The sequence below is a fragment of the Fringilla coelebs genome (assembly GCF_963513975.1).
Source record: "Fringilla coelebs genome assembly, chromosome: 3".
Classification (NCBI taxonomy): Eukaryota; Metazoa; Chordata; class Aves; order Passeriformes; family Fringillidae; genus Fringilla; species Fringilla coelebs.
In genome coordinates this window covers 109,234,349-109,255,821 of record NC_140030.1, presented here as the reverse complement: position 1 = coordinate 109,255,821, position 21,473 = coordinate 109,234,349, and the positions used below count along the sequence as shown (strand labels likewise).

Genomic DNA, 21,473 nt, shown 5'->3' with positions numbered 1-21,473 from the left:
AGGATCTGAGGTGTTTAATGTCATTTGCAAGGATGCACCTGCAAACCCATATCCTTCACCAAGGAGAGATGCCTGGGTGCTTCAGGGAACTGTTGTCCCACCCAGCCTAAAACACTCGCCACAACCCAGCACTCCTGACCTGGGAGCAATGGGACAGGAGGTGTGTTGGCACCAGCACACCACAGCACTCTGTAGCACCCTGCAGGCATGGCACACCCCAGAGAAACACCTGTGACTCCATGAGCCATTTCCCAGCTCATCAACAGCAATACCTTTTTTTTAAACAGGCTTGTGTTGTTGAGGGAGAGTGAAATCCAAGGCAAAAGCCAATTGTTGTCCTGTTTTCAGGCTTCCCCCAATCCCATGGATACCTCCCAGCTGCCCACCCCAGAAACAGACCAGGAGGTGCTGGGCAGGGCCCCCCAAAACCTTGAGCTGTGCCCAGCTGTGTTTCCCAGTGAGTGAGTCCAGCAAGGCAGCTGACAGATGCCTTACTGCACTGATGGCTATGGGGGACCGTGGTGTTGGTACCAAAACTTGTAAAAACCTTCACTGGAGACAAGCATCCTCCAGAGTCTTCCCCTGGGGCAGGAGCAGGAGCAGGGCAAGAGCACCTTGCCCCAGCTCCCCAGCAGCCCTAAGCCCATGGGGCAGGGATGGTGTCCATGCTGTATTTCCCAGGACCCTGTAGGTTCCTCTATCTCCCAGCTCCTTTCCCTGTGCTCACAACACTCAGTCCCGAACCACACATTTGGCTCTCAGCGTGCTCAGAGGAGGAAGGCTCCAGCACAGCAGGCAAACCCCTCTGCCTGAATGCACCAGCAACCTCTGCACCAGCTGCCTCCACTGCGTCATATTTGGGGCAGGATCAGTGTTTTCCATGGTGCCCAGACCTGTTCCTGCTGGATGCACTGAGAGCCATCAGCAGCTGATTTGTTAGCTGATGGCAGGAGGCTTTGTTTGCGCAGCGCTGGCCGGCCGTGCTGCCAGGTGGCCGGGACACGGCACCCACCAGGCAACACCTGCATTCCCAGGGTCTGTACTGAGAACACTCTGGGTTCAGCCGTGCTGCTCGGCCCCTGCCACAGCCACCAAGCCACACGTGGCCTTAGAACTTCACAGACACAGAGCAGGAGACAGAGGCCCAGTGCTGGGGGCCTGGATAGTGGGACAGTGCAAGGCAGGAACTGGTGAGGGGCAAAGACAGATCCATCCCCAAAATACTGTCCAAAGGACACTGGTGTGAGCAGGAGGCTCTGTAACCTGTCATGACGGTGCAATGCCCTTCACTGCCAGGTAGCATGAGATGCAAAACATAATGCTGATAGCTCCCTGCAAAACCCCTCAGGTTGGGGCTCACTCCCACAAGGAACCTCTCCAGAAACCCCTTGAGCAGTCAGGACTTGGCCTCACAAGGACCGTGCGGTGCAGATGAGGGGAGAACTGGCTGAAGACACAAAGGCACAGCAGCTCTGCCCAGGTTGCTGCAGCCCAGGGATGTCAAAAGCAAATTATGTCCCTTTTACAGGATGTTTGTGAACAGAGCCATTTCCAGTGAACTCCACTGCCACCTCTCCTTACTCCTCCCCAACACAGGAGTTTCTACTAATCAGCCTTCCTGCTCAGCAGGAGATGCAACACCTCAGTGCCATAGGTTACCCAGACAGTTCAAAAAACCTGGGGAATTCTGGCCCTTAGAAATTTCAACTGATTCTTAGCCGGACAGACATGGATTTATCTGACTATCAGGAAATGGACAGCAGTATGAAGCTGTTGTTTTGTAGCCTGCTGGTGCCACTGGCTTTGAGCACAGATTTCAGCAGGGACACTGCCGTGACAGTGTGGATGGAGCCATTAGGCTTCTTGGGAGGATGTGCTGGGCCTGGTCTGGAAATGGTGTCCAGTGGCCTGAGAGGACAGCCATGTGTGTTGGCAAAGTCCCCTCGGGGAACAGAGAGGCCGCTCTACGGACAGGACAGCTGCAACACCGTCTGCAACAGCCCAGGATCTGGGGCTTTCCAAGGCCAGGGAAGCCAGGAAAGGCAAAAGAGGTGCCTGCCTGCACCTCTTGCCAGGCAGGCTTTGCTGCCTGTGTCTCTCCGGCTGTGCTCTTTTCCAGTGTATTGATTTACAGCTAAAACCACAGCATTGCCTAGGCCTGAAGTCAGCCCTGGTACTACCAAGTCAGTTTCCTAGGAATCAAGACAACAGGAGCATACCCATACACTGGTAGTGTTTAGCCTGACTGAACAAAAAACCCCCAAAAACCAAAAAAAAAAACCAACCCAAAAAAAACCCCACCCCAAACAAATCTTTAATCTTTCTCTAGAAAGACGGTCTTTCTCTACAACCTTCACTTTATCATAAAATACTCAGCCCGTTCCTGGAAACTTTCCACCAGGAAGCTCCACCACCTGCCTTTCCCAGGATCAGGATTAGGGTTAGGAGTCCTTAGGTGAGAGAAGATGGCAGGAACAGGCTGGAAACCTCTTCCAGGGAGCCAAAACCTCAAAGCCATTGCTTACCCCAAGACGGAGCAGCCCATGTGTCCACACCAAGCCCTCACAGCCCCCTGGCCCTTCACACACCAGTTTGGAAGCAGGGATTTGCTCTTGGGGCTGCCAAGCAGATTTGCATGCCGTGAAGTGTGCTCTGTGCCTGTTCCTGCTGGCAAAGGGGGAGATCATATAGATGCATGTAACACCTGTCTGTGAGAGGAGTTTCACAAACCCGGCATGCACCTTCCCCACTTACACAGATTTTACAACAATTCTGACCAAACCCATCAAGATTCCCACATACAAACACAAGCCCTGGAGATAGATCTAGCTGCATAGATAATATATCTCTACATACAGTTACCAAAGGCTGCTGCAGAAACCCCACTGCAGGCCACAAAGGACCAGGCAAGAGCTGGCTCCAGCCCTGCCAAGAAGCCGAGAAATACCTGGCCTTCCTTGCACCAGCTCCACAGCTCATGGCCAAAGCAGGGTGCTGCTGCTCTGCCGAGCCCCACATCTCAGCGCTGAGCACATGCAGCAGCCACCCAGCAAACAGCACAGCCCTCGTAGGTAGGGATTCCTACAAGTTCTCCACTTACAGGTGCTGCCTCTCCTCTAGCTTTCCCTGCAACACCTTCCAGGGAAGGCACCTGGCAGCTCTCCCCAGCAGCAGAGCACAGGGCAGGCTGTGCCCAAAGATGGCTAGAACAGGAGCAGGGCTGGGGCTCCAGCCCATGGCCAGGGGACCCCTTTGCTCGGGGGGCAGCCTTCCCCCAGAGCAGCCACGCTGCACCCTGCGCTTCTCCTCCCTTTAATTCCTTTTTAATTAAGCTCATCAAAACGGCACAGAGCAGGCTGGTGCCCCTATGGAGGCACCCTGCCAGCTGCAGTGCGGAGCCGGGTGCCAGCCCCCCCACCCCATCCTCCCCGAGCCCCCAGGGCCAGCCCGGCAGGGAGAAGCAGGAGGGGTGGGGGCATGCTTGAATTTGAAAATATTTTATTCGAATAGTAAATAATTATACAGTTGAAACAGTTCTATCGAAGCACTCTATAAATAGCTAACAGTTAAGAAAATAATGTGTGTAGAAAAAGAGATTGCATCTAAAAGTAAGAGCTGTTGGTTGCACGGGATAAAATGGTTAAGATCATGTGTTATTCTAGGTATAAAAGTTAAAACCTTTTTAGCAGATCCCTTAAGAAAAAAAGATCTTCTAAAACGCACAGTGAAATGGCAGGTGGGGAGACAAAAAAGCGCATTAGAATATCTGCAATCAAATAATATCAATCTTCATAATTAATATAAATAAATAACGAATAAATAACATAATTACTCAAACCAACATATACAGATAGACAACTCATGAGCTACCTTAGAAAGGGCAAACGAACAGAAACAGAAAGTTGGCATGTCACAGTTAAGGCAGTTTCTACAGCATTTTCTGGAGACCATCAACAGCAGAGTCAAGGCATTTGTGGCTACACTAAAGGAAACGCTTGTTTCTCTCAAGCAGTTTGATCTGTTCACATCGATAAAAAACAGAGCAAAGGAATAAAATTTTAAAAAAATTAAAATAAAATAAAAAAAAAAAAAAAGAAAAAAGAAGAGAGAGACCCCGGGAAGGTAAGTGTAAAGCCAGATTCCAGCAGGTCACAAGCCGTATTAAAGCTAATCGTGTGGCAGCCCCGGGGGAGCAGCGCGGGGCGGCGGGGAAGGCACGGGCGGCTCAGCAGGCAGGGCGCAGCGGCACCTGAAGCAGGATGACCTGCCGGTTCTCCGAGGGGTGGCACTTGTTGATGTGCCGGGTGAGGCCGGGAGAGCTGTAGAAGGTGGCCGGGCAGTACTTGCAGGGGAAGACCTGGGCGGCGTGCAGGAGGCGCAGGTGCCGCTCCTGGCTGCTCTTGCTGGGGAAGGTCTCCCCGCAGACGGGGCAGAGGCGGCACTCGGCGGCAGGCAGCTCCTCGGCGCTGGGCTCTGGGGCCGGTGCGGGTACCGGGGCTGCCGTGGATGCCGGTGTAGCGTGCCCCAACAGGTGCTTGCGCAGGTAGGCTTGCCGGCGGAACCGCTTGGCGCAGCGGGGACACTCGAAGAGCCCCTCCTCGGAGCCCGCCTCCGAGGCTCCGCCAGGGCTCGGTGTGTCCCGCTCGCTGCCGCTGCCACCGCTCGCTTCCTTCGGTGTCTCCTCCGCCGGGGCCGGGCCCGGGCCCGCAGCCGGTGCCCGGCCGGCCTCGGGGCCGCTCTTGGTGGTGGGCGGACGCGGTTTGTGCCAGCGGCGGTGGGAGGCGAGGTTGGCGGGGCAGGAGAAGACCTTGTCGCACTCGGGGCAGCGGTACTCCACCCGGACGATGCGGGAGCAGCGGTGCTGCGCCAGCGCGAAGGGGTCCCCGTACTCCTCCTTGCAGAGCTGGCAGATGAACTCGCCCAGCGGACGGGCGCAGCCGCCCCGTGCCTTGGCCGGCACCTCCACCGGGCCCTCCTTGATGCGCAGCCCCAGCACGGGCGAGGTGGTCACTTCGTCCTCGAAGGTCAGCTTGCGGATCGCCTTCGTCTTCTTGCCCGACGGGGCCTTCTGCCGCCCAGGTTCGGAGGCACCCGGTGGGCGCTTGGCGGGCAGCGGTCGGCCCGAGGCGGGCGGCGCGGCCGGGGCGGGCGGCGCGGGGACTCCACCGGGGCCGGGGTGGGCGGCGGGCGGCTCGGCGTGGCCAGCAGCGGCCCAGAGCTTGAGGTCAGCCGGGGCGAAGAGGATCGGGTCCATGGTGCCGGGCACGGCCGGCGCGGGAAAGGACTCGGCTGAGACGGGCGAGCCCAGGCTGAAGCCGCGCTCCAGGTACTTGTCCCTGCTGACGGGCCGCGTGGGGCTGTACAGCGCCTGCACGGCGGCATCGGGCGTCCCGAACGGCACCGGCGGCGGCGAGTCCCGCGGCAGGGGCGGTGGAGCGGCGGGGCAGGCGGGCGGCTGGGCGGCCCCGGCGGGGAGCGGCGGGCCGGCGGCGGCTTCGCGGCAGCAGCGCGCCCGGTAGGACACGGGGGTGGGCCGCCGGCTGCGCTTCACCAGGAAGCCCCGGGGCATCTTCGCGCCGGCTCCGGGCCGGCGGCGGCCACGACGGAGGCTCCTAGCTCTGCCCGCGGCGCGGCCGCCGCCGCCTTTAAGCGGGCCGGGGCCATTGTTCGGGCCGGCGGCGGCGGGACGGGCCAATCAGCGGCGGCGGCGGCGGCGCGGCCGCACCTGAGCCCGGACCGGCACACGCCCGGCCCCGCCCCCGCCCGCCCGGCACGCGCGGCCTTTGTGTGCCGCCCCTCGCGCCGGCAGCGGGGCCGGCAGCGGGTGGTGCTCTCGGGCCGCCCGCCAGCCCGGGCCGCGCCGCCGCAAGCTCGGCACGGAGCACCGTCCGCTCTCGGCGGGCGGACTGCTTGCGGGGGCGGCCGGCACCGGGGTGCGGAGAGTTCGGCGCAGGAGGAGGCGAAAGTGGCGCTTGTGGCGGCGGCGGCACAGAGGGGAGCGGGGCTGCCCGCCGGGGGTGCTGCCTAGCGGCGGCAGCAGGTGGCCAACGACGGGTCTGTCCGAGCGGGAGGAATAACGAAGGGGTCATCAGGGCCCGGCCGAGCCCGGCAACCCTGCGAACGGAACAACTCCGCGCTGCTGTGGGGTCGTGGCAGGCGGAGCCATAGCCCCGGCCCGCTGGTAACTGAACCTGTTACTCTAACCCTAACGGATCCGACCCGGTTCCCGGTATAGGCAGGGACGGCGACGGTGGCGCCCGGCTTCAGCCCGAAACGCCGCGCGTCGGGTGTACAAAGTGCGACGGGGAACGGGCAGAGGATCCCCGCTCCCCGCGCTCGTTGTCTAAGCAAACACGCCCGAAGCCCCCAAGGATGCGGCAGGTGCAGCCGTGGCAGGGAGAGCCCCGGGCCGCGGCCCCGCTCCCGCAGCCCTTTGTCCGCGGCGGCGCGGGGCTGCGCGCGGGGGGTCGCGGGGCCGCCCCGCAGGTGGCGGGACCGGGATGGAGGGGGGGGGGAGCGGAGCCGCCGCCAGGCCGGGGGCGCGTGCGGGCATCGCCCTCCCCGCCCCCCGCCAGGCCCTTTGTGGGGGGCGCGGGGCACGCGGGCGGCACGCGAGCGAGCGGGGCCCCCCCGCGCGCGCCTTTGTGCGCGTCATTAGCATAAAGCTGCGCGACCCTCGGCACAAAGGGCGGCGAGCGGGGGGGCGCCGGGGGCCGCCGCTCCCCCGGACACCCCCCCGGCGGGCCGGGCCAGGCGGCGGGGGGGGTTCGAGGGGCCGCCCCGCCCGCCCGGGTGGGACAGGCGTGCGGCGCGGCGGGGCGGGGCGGGCGGCCCGCGGTCCATTAGCATACAGCTGCGGCCCCGCGGGCACGCGCCGCCGCCGCCTCCCCGCCGGGGCTACGAACCGAGAGACTCCCCTTCACCGATGGGGCTGCGCACCGACATCTCCCTTCACCGACGGGGCTTCACACCGAGACTACCCGGTCAGAGCCGGGGCTGCACACCGAGACCCCCCCTGCCCACGGCGGGGTGGCGCACAGAGATCCCCATCACTGCCAAGGCTGCGCACCGAGACCCCCCACCCACGGCGGGGGCTGTGGCCCGAGACCCCGTTGCCTCTCTCTTACCTGCAGCCGGGAGCAGTCTGTAGGCATCGGTCGGGGCGTACATGGGCAGCTGGGCGCGGTGGTGGCGCAGGTAACGCAGGACGGGTTCCCGAAGCGATGGCGGGCTGGGTTTCAGCCTAGGCTGCTGCCCCGGCACCTGCAGGACAGAGCTGTCAGACAGACAAACGGGACTCGGGGCACACTCCGGAGACACGGAGCGTGGCAGCGGGGTCCGAAAATAGCCTGAAAACATGTCAGGGCTAGGATACAGGGGGCAGTGGGGTATGGAATGGAGCTCACACTGAAAACACCCTGGGGCCGGTGGTGCTCGACTGTTTGTTTGCCTCTCCCTCACAAATAACCAGCCACAGGTGCAAGCAAGGGTTGTGTAGAACAAACCCGTGGTGGGACAAACCCCTGTCAGAGGGGTTTTGCCAAAGGAATTCCACACTTCCCCCTGCTCCGTGCCCTATATTTACTGTGGCTTTTAACCGAGTCTCAGCACGGCCCAGCTGCAGCCAGAGCACCAGGCCATTATTCCTGATGGACGACAAGTGCTGTTCCGGTAGGTCTGGCACGGCACGTGTGCCCAGGGCGTGCGGCAGCATCCAGCAGCTGATGGAGGTGCAGCCCCCAGCCCTGCCATCTGCATGTTTGCATCGCCGGAGCTGCGCACGCCGCCACAAACACATGGCTGCGATCCCCGAGGGGTAAACATGCCCCGTGCCAGCGGCCCTGCCAGAGCCCCACGCTGCCAGGGCAGCCTCGGGTGACAATTTCAACACAGGCTAAATGCACGGCCTGTCCCCAGAACATAACTGGCTTTTCTATGCAGTTAGGGCTTCGATTAGCAATTATTTCTGTAAATATTACCCCTGTTGCAGGACACTGATTTCCAGTTTCTCTGGAAACTAACCAGAAATATCTGACTTCTGTGCATTTATGCTCACAGCTCTTAAACATCTTTCCCTCATTTTTACACTTCATTAGTGTAATTTTTCTGCCTGCTGAAATGAGCTAGAATATGAGCATCAGGAAGCAAAGACAGTAGGTCTCTTACTTCATACAGAAATACAACCAGTCCTGAGGCATTTAAGAGATACTCCAAGAGCACATGGTACCGGCTCTGGATCTGGGAATGTGCCCAGAATGAACACCCAATGAAAACAAATTGTGACACTTAGTAAATATAGTTAAAACCCCTGTGGAAAAAAATATAAGTCCAAAATGACAAATTTTCATTCAGATGGAGATACCAACATCTATGTCCACAGGAATCCTGACTCACACAGAGCTGCTTCCAAGCCATGCAGAGAGACTGTGTCAGGACTGCTGCCACAAAGACAGGGTAAGGCAAGTCCTTCATTTGTAGGGCACAAATTCCCCTCTCTCAAGTTGTTCACACTTACAGCATGACAAATAAGTTTGAATGATGGCAAGAAAAACACTTCACATCAGGTCCCTAATTCTGCACAGAACCTAATTTTATGCTCTTTTATAGAAGTCTTCCAAGAGAACCCAAATAAACAGCACCAAGGCCCTCTCTGGGTCAGGACAACAGGAGGCAAACAGCTCTGAGCCCTTTGGGGACGAGGCAGGGCTGAGCACACGTGGCTGCAGCTGGGATGCAGCAGCATTGGGCTCTGGAGATGGGTGGGCCATGGGCTCCACTTCTTCCTGCCACCCTGCCTCCATTTACACTCAATTCCATTCGTTTTCTGCACAGTTAAAAACTCAGTGAGCACATGTTTAAAACCCAGTGCCACCATCTGGAACCGCATGGGGTTAAACAAAGGCAGAGCACTGTGAGCAGGGACAGGGCGAACTGGTTCTGGGTACTGGGTTGGAAGCACCGAAATCAGACCACTAACTGTTTGGGATCAGCCAGAAGTTCCTCAGGAGGTGGGAAAGGCAGCTCTGGGGGCTGCCTGACACCTGCTGTTGTTATTAGTTCTCCCCATGGAGCACAGTGACTTTGGATTTTGGGCAGGCAGTTCCCGGCCACTGAGGCTTTATGCCTCTGTTATGGTGCTAGGGCCAAAGCTGTAAAACAGCATTAGCAAACATTTTAATTCCACCCTTATTCAGGAAATCCACTTATCACTGAAAAAGCCAGTTGCTTTCACCCTTTGGACTACAAAAGCCATTCCCTGTGGTTAGGTGTTGAAAAACCTACCCAAGGCTCAGCTGAGAGAGGTGTAGGATGGCCCGTAGCATATTCCTATTAGGGAACACTCCTAAACCCAAGGGGGATATATGGATAAGCCAGGCTCCTGATTCCACTTGTACAAAATTGCAGCTATAATGCAAAAATGCAGTCATGGACAACAAGGCAAGTTTGAGTCTACTGGCAGATTTGAGAATACATCCAAAGCAGAAAACTGAACACTGTGCTGTACACGGTGACCCCCCCTGTGAGGTACACAGTCTGCTCTGGCTTCCCCGAAGAGAGAGGTAAACAGAAACATAAAGCTTCAGGATACAGATGGGAGAAGAAATCAAAGTGACCAACACCAACAAATTACCTAAATAATAAAATGCACTCGCCAGTCATTTTTCTTACCTCTTCTGACATCAGGATTTGGTGCAGTTCCTTCTGCAGATCAATAAACCGATCGTGATAGATGGCCAAGGACCAAGGTTCCCTGAAGTAGCTGGGTAAAAAAGAAGAAATTTAGTTATCTTGTGAACCTCTCATTAACCACTAATAAAGTATTTACCTGCTTTTTTGCCTTTATAAATTACAGTTCTGGACCCATCATGATCGTTTGTTCATAAAATGCCTCCTTGTAACAGCATGGTCAATCAATTCTTTTAATGGATGTTCCTGATGTACAGCCAGCTTCAGTAATTACATTTAAAGTGGCTTAATTCAGAGCTGTGGCAAGACCCAGTGAAGAATCCTGATTTTATCAGAATTTAAAAGCCTGAAGACCTGTAAAGAACGGTGTCTCCATTATCTGTCCTCATTTGAGAAAAGCAGATTGCAGGATTAACTGAACTACTGCATAAACAAATTAAATTTGTGTAGACAATGACACAAATGTTGTTCATCATTAAGGTTTCTGGATTAATAAAAGCCAGAAAAACAGGCCACCACAGCGCTGCAATATGTTCTTTGCACTAGTGTGATGAAGCTAAATTGAACCGATTCTAGGAGGAAGCTCTCGTAACTTTTTCTTTCAGTGACAGCATTCACAGCGGCATTCTTCCATGAAAAAGGAGGAAAAGGATGGAGAGGGCACTGCTCCCTGTAGACCCTTATGGCTGTAAATATAACTGGGGGCAGCCACATTACAAAGCTGTGATTTACTTCTCTCTATAATGAAAGACAAATTTTACAGCTCGGGTGAGATGCTCGGAGTGTAATTCTTGCTAATGCTCACAGTGGTCAGGAGGTGCCCTGTGCTCATCTTCATAATGACCGAGCAGATGTCAGCAGGCTCACCCAGGAAGATGGGAGAGGGGGGCATTTGCGTGGTTGCCACCAACACTCATGCCTTGGGAATGGCAGCAGGACCCTGGCACTGCCCTCTAGAGCACAGAACCTTCTTACCTGGTTCAGCTGTGTGGCCTTTAAGTGAGCACCCACATAAGGCAATTTAAACACGCCACACAGATTTAATAATCCTGAGATACCTGTCCACAGAGAACTAATGTGCGGTTTCCTCTCTGCAGATTTTACTTCCTCCATGACCAAGGGCAGGATTTCCCCCTCCTGCTCTGAAAGACACCTCAGCTCTCCCTCATACCCATTAAAATGCTTTGTGCACCTGGCACAGCTTGGCTGGATGTCCACGTGCTTGGCCCCTCTCTGCACCAGCACCCTCATTCCCCTCTGAGTGCCAGCCTGGCTGGGGCTGCCTCTTGGAATCTGCTTGGTCTGCAGCACAGCAGGGCTCTCTCTCTCCCACAGACCTTTTCAAAGTATATTTATGGACACCATTCCAAGCATCACATCCTTGCTATAGCAAGTGCTGCCTAGTCCAGGAGTTACTGGGATTAATGCCTGCCTGCTCATTTGGATATGCAGGTTAGGATGAGCTCAGCTTTAAGGATCCTTATTTCAGTAACTGCCCACCCCAAAGGTGGGCAGAGAGCTGGAGAAAAACATAATATCCCCTAAAATTTAAAGCCTCTTCAATCTCAGAAGAAAAACCCCACCCAACAGAAACCTTTAATTCACTGTTGATAAGAAATAGCAAAGAGAGAAAGGGAGGTGTTACACAAGAATACATTAAGGTAATTAAAGACTATTTTTACTGATATGCTGTGGTAAAAGCAATGTTCAGCTGGCCAAATGTTTTGTCTTCAAGCTGGCATTTTAAGACTATAATCCTGAGCAGATGATTTCCTTTCTCAGCTGAGGGGCAACCTTCCCAACTGCCTTACCTCAGTTAAGGGGCTTGCCTGCCTCACTGAGGTGTTGTACTTAATGCTCTTTATAAATATTTCAGGGGTGCTACATATTCCTGCTATTGTCACCAGCTCCACATATAACCACAACTTTACTGTTCTGGTCAATATTCACAGATTTGGTGCTCAAAACCTGAAATGTGCCACCCATTTTGGAATATTTAATGCAAATAAAATGCCTGCTTTTAGGGAGCAGAAAATGCCTTGTCCATATTCTCTAAATAGACTGCCAGAAGACGCTCGTACTAACCGAAATTTACTCCCAGACTTCCTTCACTTCCCTTCACCTGAAGAACACCAAGGGCCATTTGGAGACTCAGCTCACACAAACAATTCACTTTCTTTGCCGGTTCTGTGCTTCCATCTATTTATCTTTTCAGTTTGAATCACCTTTCTCAGGGGTACATGGTGTTTTTGACAGAGCAGCTCTACATATGGCTGCTAAAGGGAAGCTTAATAATGAAAAACCCCATTTGAAACCAACAAGTTGACTTTCTGAGGCTTATTCTGAGTTTTATTACCACTTCAGCAACAGTCCCTCAGGGCAGACCGTGGAAGGCTTCAAAGTATAAAGCTCTTCAGTGTATGAGACGGAGCTGGCACACTCCCAACAGGGGCTCAGCGGCTCCTCCGCTATCACAAGGACAGCATCTGCCACATGTGTTTGCACCATTTAGTCTTTCATAACCTGCCAGAGTGATCAGGCTAAATATGTACAAGATGACAGTGTCTGCCAGGAACATAAGGGGTGTGCAAACTTGGTCACTTCCTCGTGGGGATCCCTGCTGGAAGCCTTTCTGGCGATGACAGAGATTGCGGGAAGGCGTTTGTGACGGGTGGGATGGAATGGGCTCCTGCAGAAGACAATGAACAACATCCTTTGCGTTGCTAAGGAGCTGGTCTCACCTTTCATTGACAAACAACATTTCTAGTCTGTTCTGCCTCATTTGTGAGATGTAGCCTACATTACATGAGAGGCAAGGAGGAAGGAAATATTTTGTGGTATCCTGTACAGAAGGCACAGAATCCTTCCCTTTGCAAGAGATATAAATAAAATGGACAGAGCTGGGCACCGCTAGCAAGCAAAAATGAGTGTACACATGGCTGTCCATCTGAGACCTGCCTAGAGTCACTCTCCATTTCATTTGCAGGAACACACCACATTTGGAGAAGAAGCCTCTGCCCCTGTGGAAGACGGTTCTAGGTCCTGGCAGCAAGGACCCAACACTGACCTGCCACCTGAGTCAGATCTGATGGCATGGGGAAATAGCACGGGCAACAAGGTGTGAAGCCAGAAAATCTTTAAAACTGAATGAAAAACCTTTAGAATAGCACCCTTGTTTTGTGCAAGGATGAAACAAAAAGGAAGTTATAAAGATAAAAGAGATTAGTGATTTCAGCTCTGTGGTACATCCCCTACCTCCAGGGAGCTTGTCCATGCCACACCCATGCCAATGCCCCATGCTCTGGCCCAGGGTCTAGTTCCAGGGATCAGTCCTGACCCCTGAGCTGTGCCTGTGCTCTGGTGCCTTCTTGCTACAAGGAGGCTGGGATGAGGAGGGTATTTTCCACTGCTCAAAGGGCAGGTGGCATCTTGTGATGGTGCCTTTGAAAAATCCCTCTGCAGACTGGAGTGTCAGTGACTACAGGTTTGGAGGATGATGTGTCCATGGCTCTTCTTATGCTTGCTACTCAGAACTTACATGGATGGAAGCAACAAACCCAAATTAGACTCCTCGCATCCCTCCTACCCATTCTTCCACCAACACACACACTCGAGGGAAATTCAGAAACTCTGACAGCCTATGATGTGGGTTGAATCTGCAGCTCTCAATGTCTCTAAGCAATCCTGAATACAGACCTCTTGAAATCCCATTTGTTTCTTCCCAAAGCCATCCATAAGTCACCAGTGCCCTGCCCTGGGTGCCATTAAGCCCAGTGGCCCTCTGGTGATGGCTGTGCCCTCAGCACCAGCACTGTGAGCACACACAGAGCAGCACTATGGCTTTTGGTGCACAATACAAGCAGAGTCACTGATCAACTTAATCTCCTGGTAATGTGTAAGGAGTGGAGAGTCTCCTTGCCTCTCTGTAGCTTCCCACGCTTTGTACAACACGAGGAATTCTTAAGATAGACATTCACCTTTCTAGGTTGAAATTTTATTTTAAAAAGAAATGCAAAATTCCCCAGGCTGTTCATCTGGAAGATACTCTATCCATTCTCAAATCCTCAGAGTTCAGGACATACAAAGTCATTCTCCACCATGTGTGGGTGGCTCTGGTGGTGCCTCTCAGTGGTGCTTTTGGCACGTGATGGCCAAAGTTGGGAGCCCAGTCAGGCAGGGAAAGGCTGCTGCTCACACATCCCAGGAATCACTCCAGGAGAACAAGCACAGAGGGGATCGAAAGATTGAAGCTGTTCAGCTGACACGGGCTCAAGTGGAACACAATTACACCAGGAGTACCTACACAGAGCAGGGACTTCCACTTCTCAGGAGTGGAAAGAGTAAAGTATTGTGGAGGGATGGGATGCAATGCAATTTCAATTTTCAGGCCATCCTGACAATACTTCCCAACCACAGCTTGCAGATGAACAAAAGTCTTTTCTCCAACACAAGCACACAAGATGGAACATCCCATCTTGCCAGGAAAATTCAAAATGTGTTGTTTGAGAACAAGATATGCATGTCTTTAAGACTCTTAATTCAAAGATATGGTAATACCAGCAAAAGATACAAAATGTTTCCTGATATACCTTGGATAGCTGGACCAGGAATCATAGTGTGTTAATTTAAAGACAATATAAATAAATGCTCCACTGAGCATTTCCTGCATTCATATGACCAATAATTTCAAAAGACAGCTTGTTTACATAGGTAAAAAGCAAGACCAATTTGTGTAAAATCCCCTAGAGCACCACCTGAGAGCATTGTTCTTCAGCACAAAGGACATAACATATTCCCTGACCTGCAATTTCTTAACATTCACCTACAATTGCTGAACAGCAAATGCAAACCAACAGCCTGTTTGTAGCAAGAAGGGTCTTTACTTCCTTGCTCTGCAGTTCTGCTCCCTGAACACCTGCTTGTCCAGGTGTTAAATATCTCCTGGTAAATTCAGTGATCCAGGACTCTATTACTGCTCTCACCTGGTAATTAGTGAAACCAACAGCCTTATGGACAACAAATCTGTGAGTGAATCCACCGAGCAGGTTCACAAAGTAACAATAGTGCTCAAAGTTCACAAAGTAACAATTCACAAGCTGACATTTCTTTTGTCCCTTTTGAGAAGCAAATCCTGAAGAGGAAGCCTGTGCATTTTTACATCTTGCAGAACCTGCAATGTCTTGTTGATGACTGGTTTAAAACTCATGGTTTACAATCCCCTTTTAAACATAGCTGCAATGGCAAACTGGAGCAAAGGATAACTGCTTTTGCAATTCTTGTTCTGGAAAAATGGCCACTGGCTCCAGACCTCGTTGAGGGTGACACTGCTCCTGCTGGACCAGACCCAGCCTCCCCGGGGCTGCTGCAGGGACCTGCTGACGTCAGGGGGTGACACTGCACCACTCACCAGCATCCTCCCTCCCAATATGCTGGTGATCCATCACGACTGATAAATCAGCTCTGCTGCAGTTTTAATATCCTGGAAATGTTACAGCACTGTACCCAGAGGCACCTTCAGAAAGCAGATCCTGGTATTGAGATAATGCAGCTCTTTCCTGTTTCTCCTAAGTGGCCTCAGGAGAGACTCTATTATTTCAGCACTGGTATTTGGTAAAGTTTAGACACCTTAGTAGATCACAGCAGTTGTCGTGTACCAACCCTCATTGAACTGCTCTCTGAACTTTCTAACCTCTGTGCTTTTTAAAGCTGCTGTCTGTGCTCTCTCTATGAGCACTTTGTGGCTGACCCTGAAATCAGGCTTACTGCATTTTTTTCACAGAGTGTTATTTCACACATAATGTATTATGGAAAATGATTTAAAGGAAATTAAACCTGAGGCACAAAACCATCAAACAGGCTGTGCCCAGGAGTATGATTGCTTTTCTGCAATTGTTTATGGATTCAATCATTCATAATGGTTTGCATAATTACTAGTATGAATCAGCAAGGTTTGGCTGCAAATTAATGTGGCAGGGTTCAGCTGACAAGCTTTAACTTACTAATTTGAATGTGGGGTTTCTTAGTAACATGGCTCTTCATTGGCAAGTTAGCTGCTCCTTTAAAGCTACTTAATATCTGGAAATCTCCAGCCATTTGTATCGATTTGCTCTGTAAGTGCAGCTGTAGCAGTGCACTGCAGGGTTAGCAGTTAATTCCAGGAGCGAAAAAGCCGTTAGTGCTTTGATATCCCTTCAACGTGTTCCTCTCTCCTTACCCTGTTTCTCTCTCTTCAGGAAAAGCATACACATTTCCCTCTAATTAGGCTGCAGAACGTACAGAGCAGCACTAGTCCCTCTCAGTCATGGTCACTACCTGTTACAGTTCCTTTCTGGTCTTTCTTAACCCTGCAGAAAAAATCATCTCACCGTCTGCCTGATGAACAACAGCCTACAGTGGAGTCCCTCAAATGTAATCCCAGTGTGCTAATGGTGTGGGATCCAATAGATCCCAGACAGCAGCAGGACATTCTATTCTAGTCTTCCTCTTAAACAACCACTCTTCATTTCAGAAAGCTTGGGTTAAATCCAGCTTTTCCATGTAGCATGCATTTCATGTTTAAATAATCACTGATTATCCAGTCTGTAAGTAATGAAATTCTCTCTACCTTTCAACAATAATGCTGAAAACATCAAATGTTTTTCCTTACCTTAATGCATTTGTTATATTGTGAGCTTTATTAGTGTTGAGTCACAGTCCAGTGTGGTGTTTCTGCTTAACAGTCTCGCTGAATGACATTGCTTAACAGATCACCTTCAGGCTAATGTTAACAGCACCAGGATGTGGGAGGTGAACTTCAGAGGAAAAACCTAAATGGTTACTTTATAAAATAAGTGAATGCAGTTCATGCAGCTCAAAGTACTTTTGGGCATTTAGCTTGTACAGCCAATATGAAAATGCAATGTGAAAATAAAAGACAGGGCTTGAAGAGAGCAGCCAAGGAAACATCTGGTGCTGTTATCCATGTTTACAGTTTCTGGGTGGATTTTCCAAAGCCTCTCAGGGAAAGGGAGCCTGACTCCCTTCGCATATTCCTGCAGCATGTTTGGCAGCCTCATGTTCCATGGCCTGTCAGTACCTGGTGCAGTTGAAGCTGTGCCACTTTACGTGATTTTCTTCAGGGTGCCCAGCTCCTGGACAGCAGCCATGCAGGCCTGCTGAGAACCACCTGGCATGCATCTCCACAGATCCATGCATGGATCACCTGTTCCCTTCCTCAGTGAAAACTGAATCCTACCCGGCATTCTGGCACTGGGGAAAACACATTCCTTTGTGACTACAGTTCATCTAAATCCCCTGTGCTTTTTGTCCTACCCTCAAGTACTGCCATAAAACCCACTCTCCCAACTGCATCTTGCCAAAGAGCCCTGGTCATGTCTCCTGGGGGCTTCTCCTCCCTCATGGTGCTCAAGACCCCTGTGCAGAGAAAGCAAGTTGTCCAGTTTGACAAGTCCTGGAAACAAAGCTATTGAAACAAAAAATAACCAAGTGGTTTTGAGCTCTGCCTGGATGACCATGCCTGTGAAGTTTCTCTGCTCATCCCTCATTAAAACATGCCCTGCCTTTGTGCACTGCTTCCCAGGCCTGATCCTGTGCCTCTGCCTTGTGCTGGCCTCACCTCACCACTGCTGTGAGTGCCACATGACTGAGACACAACCAGCATCTTCTGCAGGTCATGGCTGCCGACGAGCTCATTAATACACAATTACAAAATCCCAAGTAAAAGCCACTCACACCTCATTTGCAAAACAAGCTCCTTAAGTATTTTAGAAGCTAGTGGGTCAGATTTTTATGCATTTATGTTAGATTTGATTTTCATTAATGCCAAATGAACCTTACATGAAGCACTTCTATCTCATATTAAAGGCATGATGCCAGTGAGCTTCCATTCGGTTGCTTAGTATCAGGAGACCCCTCTAATTATCTGTTTTGTACTTAAGATGCAGCAGAGGGAGATTCCACTGCTCTGTGGACATGTTCCATAACTTGGCAACTGCCTTGCAGCTGCCTTCAGCTCAGGAGGACACAAAAGGAATGCTGGTTGCATTCCTCCTCTGTGAAGTAGTGTGGAGGACTGATGACCAGTAAATCTAAAAACTTAAAAAGAAAAGAAAAAAGCTTCAGACCTCTCTCTCCACCCCTCTCTTTTATCTGCTGCTGGGGTAATAATAATGGAAATATTCTGAAAGCCTTTCAGGAAGTGAGGGGGGCCAGGAGCATAGTGTACAGCCTGGTATCCCTTCAGGGCACACCACCAGAATTTGTTTTCTTTTTATTTCAGGAGAAGACTCCATGCAAGAAAGAGCCTTGCTCTTGAGGACTCAAATTCTAGTTGACTTTTTGAGATGCAGCCCAATGGGAAATGAATAAAAATTGCAGAAAACTCCTTCCTGAAGTGGATTCCAAATGTAGTGAGCAATGCCATTCAACTCACAGGTGATGAGTCTTTGGCTACAACATTTTTTTCCTGCCCTGGCATAGAAGAACTGCACTGTCAGGCCCCTCTGCTGAGAAATGCACTGGCTGCAGGCCCAAGTGCAAGGAGAGCACCCACTGCATGGCATGAGGCAACTAGAAGGGAGGGCAATGTGTGCCCACTGCTTCACCTCCTCCAAGAGTCCAGGCAGAGACCAATCCTTCCTTTGCTTGTGGCTCAAGTCCTGCAGCTTTTAAATCCTGCTGAACTCACACCCAAATCAATGGAACTTTTCTCCAGACAAAAGGAAATGTTGTTTCTCTCATCATTCCCATTAGCCATGGTTCCAGGCACACAACCAGGAAGAATGACTTTGTCAAGTTTGCTGGATCTCAGGGGCCTGTTGTTAAAGCTAATTTGAGAGTGGCATTGGCACATTCTGGCCAGGAAATCCAGTACCATGGGGTTAACTTTCAGCTCTTACACCAAACGCAAATCAGTGAGGAAATTCACTGCTAGGTGCAGTCTCTAATTATTTAAAAGATAATTTGCATGCTACACAGAAATAAATTAGCTCCCAGGTGACAGCTGTTCCACTGTGTCCATTCCTGGAACGAGATGCCATGCTGGGAAATCTAAATGCAGACCAGAAGATCAAAACACTGCATTTTCTTGCCTCATAGGAAGGCTCTTCCCAAAAGAGAGGCATAAAGAAGAGAGGAGGGGAACAGATGTTTCCAACCATCAAGTTTACAAGCTGAACTAGCACGCCACATTTTCACAGTCTATATTTTCATTTCACTAAGGGCACTTCCCATCTTGCCAGGAGTCGTGGATGCAAGTGTAACAGGTACTAGTATAAAAGGAAGGTTTTGAAATCCCAAGACAGGCACTCAGTCCTAACATCAGGTTTGTGTTCATGTGGGATCCTTACAGACCACATGGAAAAGGTCAAAACCAGTTTTTATCATATTCATAGAAATCAGTTAAAGCATTTTCCTATTCTGTACCAAAAGCCAACCAGGCACCACTTTTTCTCTATATAAAACTCTCAGGGCAACTCACAAGAGATGCTAAACCACTTTTCAGTGGGTTTTCTAACAAACAATCTTCTCATGGTTTGGTTTTCACAGTGTCTATTGCATGCTGCACGCACATGTAAGCACATTTTATGTGACCCTACTGTGGGGAGGTAGATGATGTGCTGTAGATGTGATATATTTTGAGAGTACATTATACTGCCAGCCTTCTTCTGTGACTCCTTCTGAAAGCATCACATTTCTTTGCCACCTTGCTGTGTGCCAGGACTGCTCAGTGGGGATGCCAGGGAGTTTACCTGTTACACCTGCTGGAGAATGCTCCCTCCTCACAGGATGGACATGTGTAACAGGAGCACCAAGCTGGGATGAGTGGGAGTGTCTATGTGTGTGTGTGTGTTAAAGTGCTACAAGAACCACACAGGGAAGGATTAAAGAGCAGCATATGTTCACTGCTGCAGAGCAACATATGGGATTTCATTCATATGACCAAAGAGCAAGAAGAGAAGGAACAAATCTATCTAAAGATAAGGTAGAAAGAAGACTGAAAACAACTGGAGGCAATAAAAAAACCCAGATAAGAAAAACCTGGCAACTGTAATTCAGGAATTCTGCCGCAGGCTAATGAGAGGCGAGATAAAATAATGAGGCAAAAGGTCCCAAACAACATCACTGTCTAACGGCTGTAAAAGACAAGTCCAAAATTAGTTCATCATCACTAATTAAGGAGAGCTGAAGGGAAGTGATGAGGCCCTGATACGTGGTATCCCTCTGTGCAGCCCTCCAGTGATCCTCTGGTCAAGGTCAGGGAAATACTGCTACCTGTACTGCAGACTGAAATCCCAAAGCAGGGTGAATTATTCTTCCAGATGTTACTACTGGTGTGAAACTTGCTGGTGCATCTGACAGATGTCCCTGACCACACCTCAGCATGGTTCACAGAAAAGGTGAGCTCACAATGTGTGTGCACACTGTAATGACCCCAGAAAGGATTGATGGTACCTTGCACAACCTAAGGAGTTCTTCCAGTGCTCCAAATGTACCATCAGCATGAGCCCTGACAGGGAGAGGAGACCAACTGCTTAGCCCATCTCTCATACACTTGTGTCACCCTCCTTCAGTTCCTCTTTTAACACTCACTGACAGTGCATTTAAGGTCAACTTCATGTCTGCTGTGCCCCGTCCTTCTCTTGTAAAAACAATCCCAACATTTGCTATAAATTGTAATCAAGCCCTATGGCAGCAATATTCATAAGCATCTTCTGGACCACAGTACACCCACAGCAAACTTTTACAAACTGTTATCTAAATAACAACATTTAATCTGAAAATTTTGATACCATTTGTGCCTTCTTCACTTGCAAATAGAACAAAATCAAACCCGGAAATGTTTTGGGCACCACTATCAGCTTTGTATCACAATAAAAACTTATCATTTGTTCCTGAGCCTGGCTTTCTGTCTCTACTCAGCTGATGTAAGGCAGTACTTCACTACTCCATCTGTGACAGTTTATGTTCCAAAGCACCATTCATGAGGGATTTCTTCAAATGAAAATCAAAAGCAATGAAACATTCTCTCAGAAGAGATGGCACATGACTAGAATGAACCAGGCCCTTCAGTCTCTCTCACCAGATAAAAATAGGCAAGTTGCTGAGTGTGACTATGACCATGAGTTAAAATCTCCCTACAAACCTCTGACTTAAAAATTTGATTCAAAGCAAGAAAAATACTTTTAGAAGCGACTTTTGAACATGAGTAATAAAGGATTGTTCTGGTTCAGCTTAATGATTAACCTACTGAATATTCTAAACAAAAGTGATAAAGACACTGAAATGCTCATTCAGACGAAAGATAGTCAAGTAAACCATTGCTCCTCCTCTAGGTAAATCTCAGACACAAAGCTCTTTCCATGAAGGTCTTCGGGACTTGCATTTTTACCAACAATTTTGCTAAATAATGGAAAATATTTTAAAATCTGTTTTTCTACCTTTTGTTCCAAGGGAAAACAGCCAAAAGACAACACACAATAAGACAAACCTTAAATTCTGCCAGAAGGTAGATTTTGTGCACAACAATGAGCTCCTCTCACCTGTAGAGGTCTGTGAGCTGCCCGGCCCTCCAGCGGTAGTACAGGTCATTGAGGAGGCGCTCGTGCTGGCCGTACAAGCAGATGTAGTTGGAGACAGGGAAGGGTTCCTTGGAAAAGCAGGTGATGCTGTCCACCATATTGTACCTGCTGAAGTGTATCCTGAAGTAATTCCCATGACTGGCCTCCCCAGTTACAATCTCCGTCCCCTGGAACAGAAAACATCAGGAAAGCTGTGGAGACAGAAGA

General features: G+C 50.7%; 2 protein-coding genes across 2 annotated transcripts in view; both read right to left on the bottom strand.

Moving 5' to 3' along the window:
* The window catches only part of CFAP61 (cilia and flagella associated protein 61), a gene marked incomplete at both ends in the record, with an annotated part of 89,583 nt that overhangs the window by 338 nt on the left and 67,772 nt on the right, over positions 1-21,473 (bottom strand). The window contains 3 exons of the mRNA XM_084202281.1: positions 7,128-7,263; positions 9,670-9,760; positions 21,228-21,433. Of these exons, the coding sequence (XP_084058407.1) occupies positions 7,128-7,263; positions 9,670-9,760; positions 21,228-21,433 (433 nt within the window). The remainder of the gene's footprint in view (positions 1-7,127; positions 7,264-9,669; positions 9,761-21,227; positions 21,434-21,473) is intronic.
* On the bottom strand, positions 3,800-5,664 carry INSM1 (INSM transcriptional repressor 1; the record flags this gene model as incomplete). The annotated part of the gene is given in 2 exon segments (XM_084202757.1): positions 3,800-5,607; positions 5,610-5,664. Coding segments are annotated over 2 exon segments (1,437 nt in total). The 3' UTR covers positions 3,800-4,225.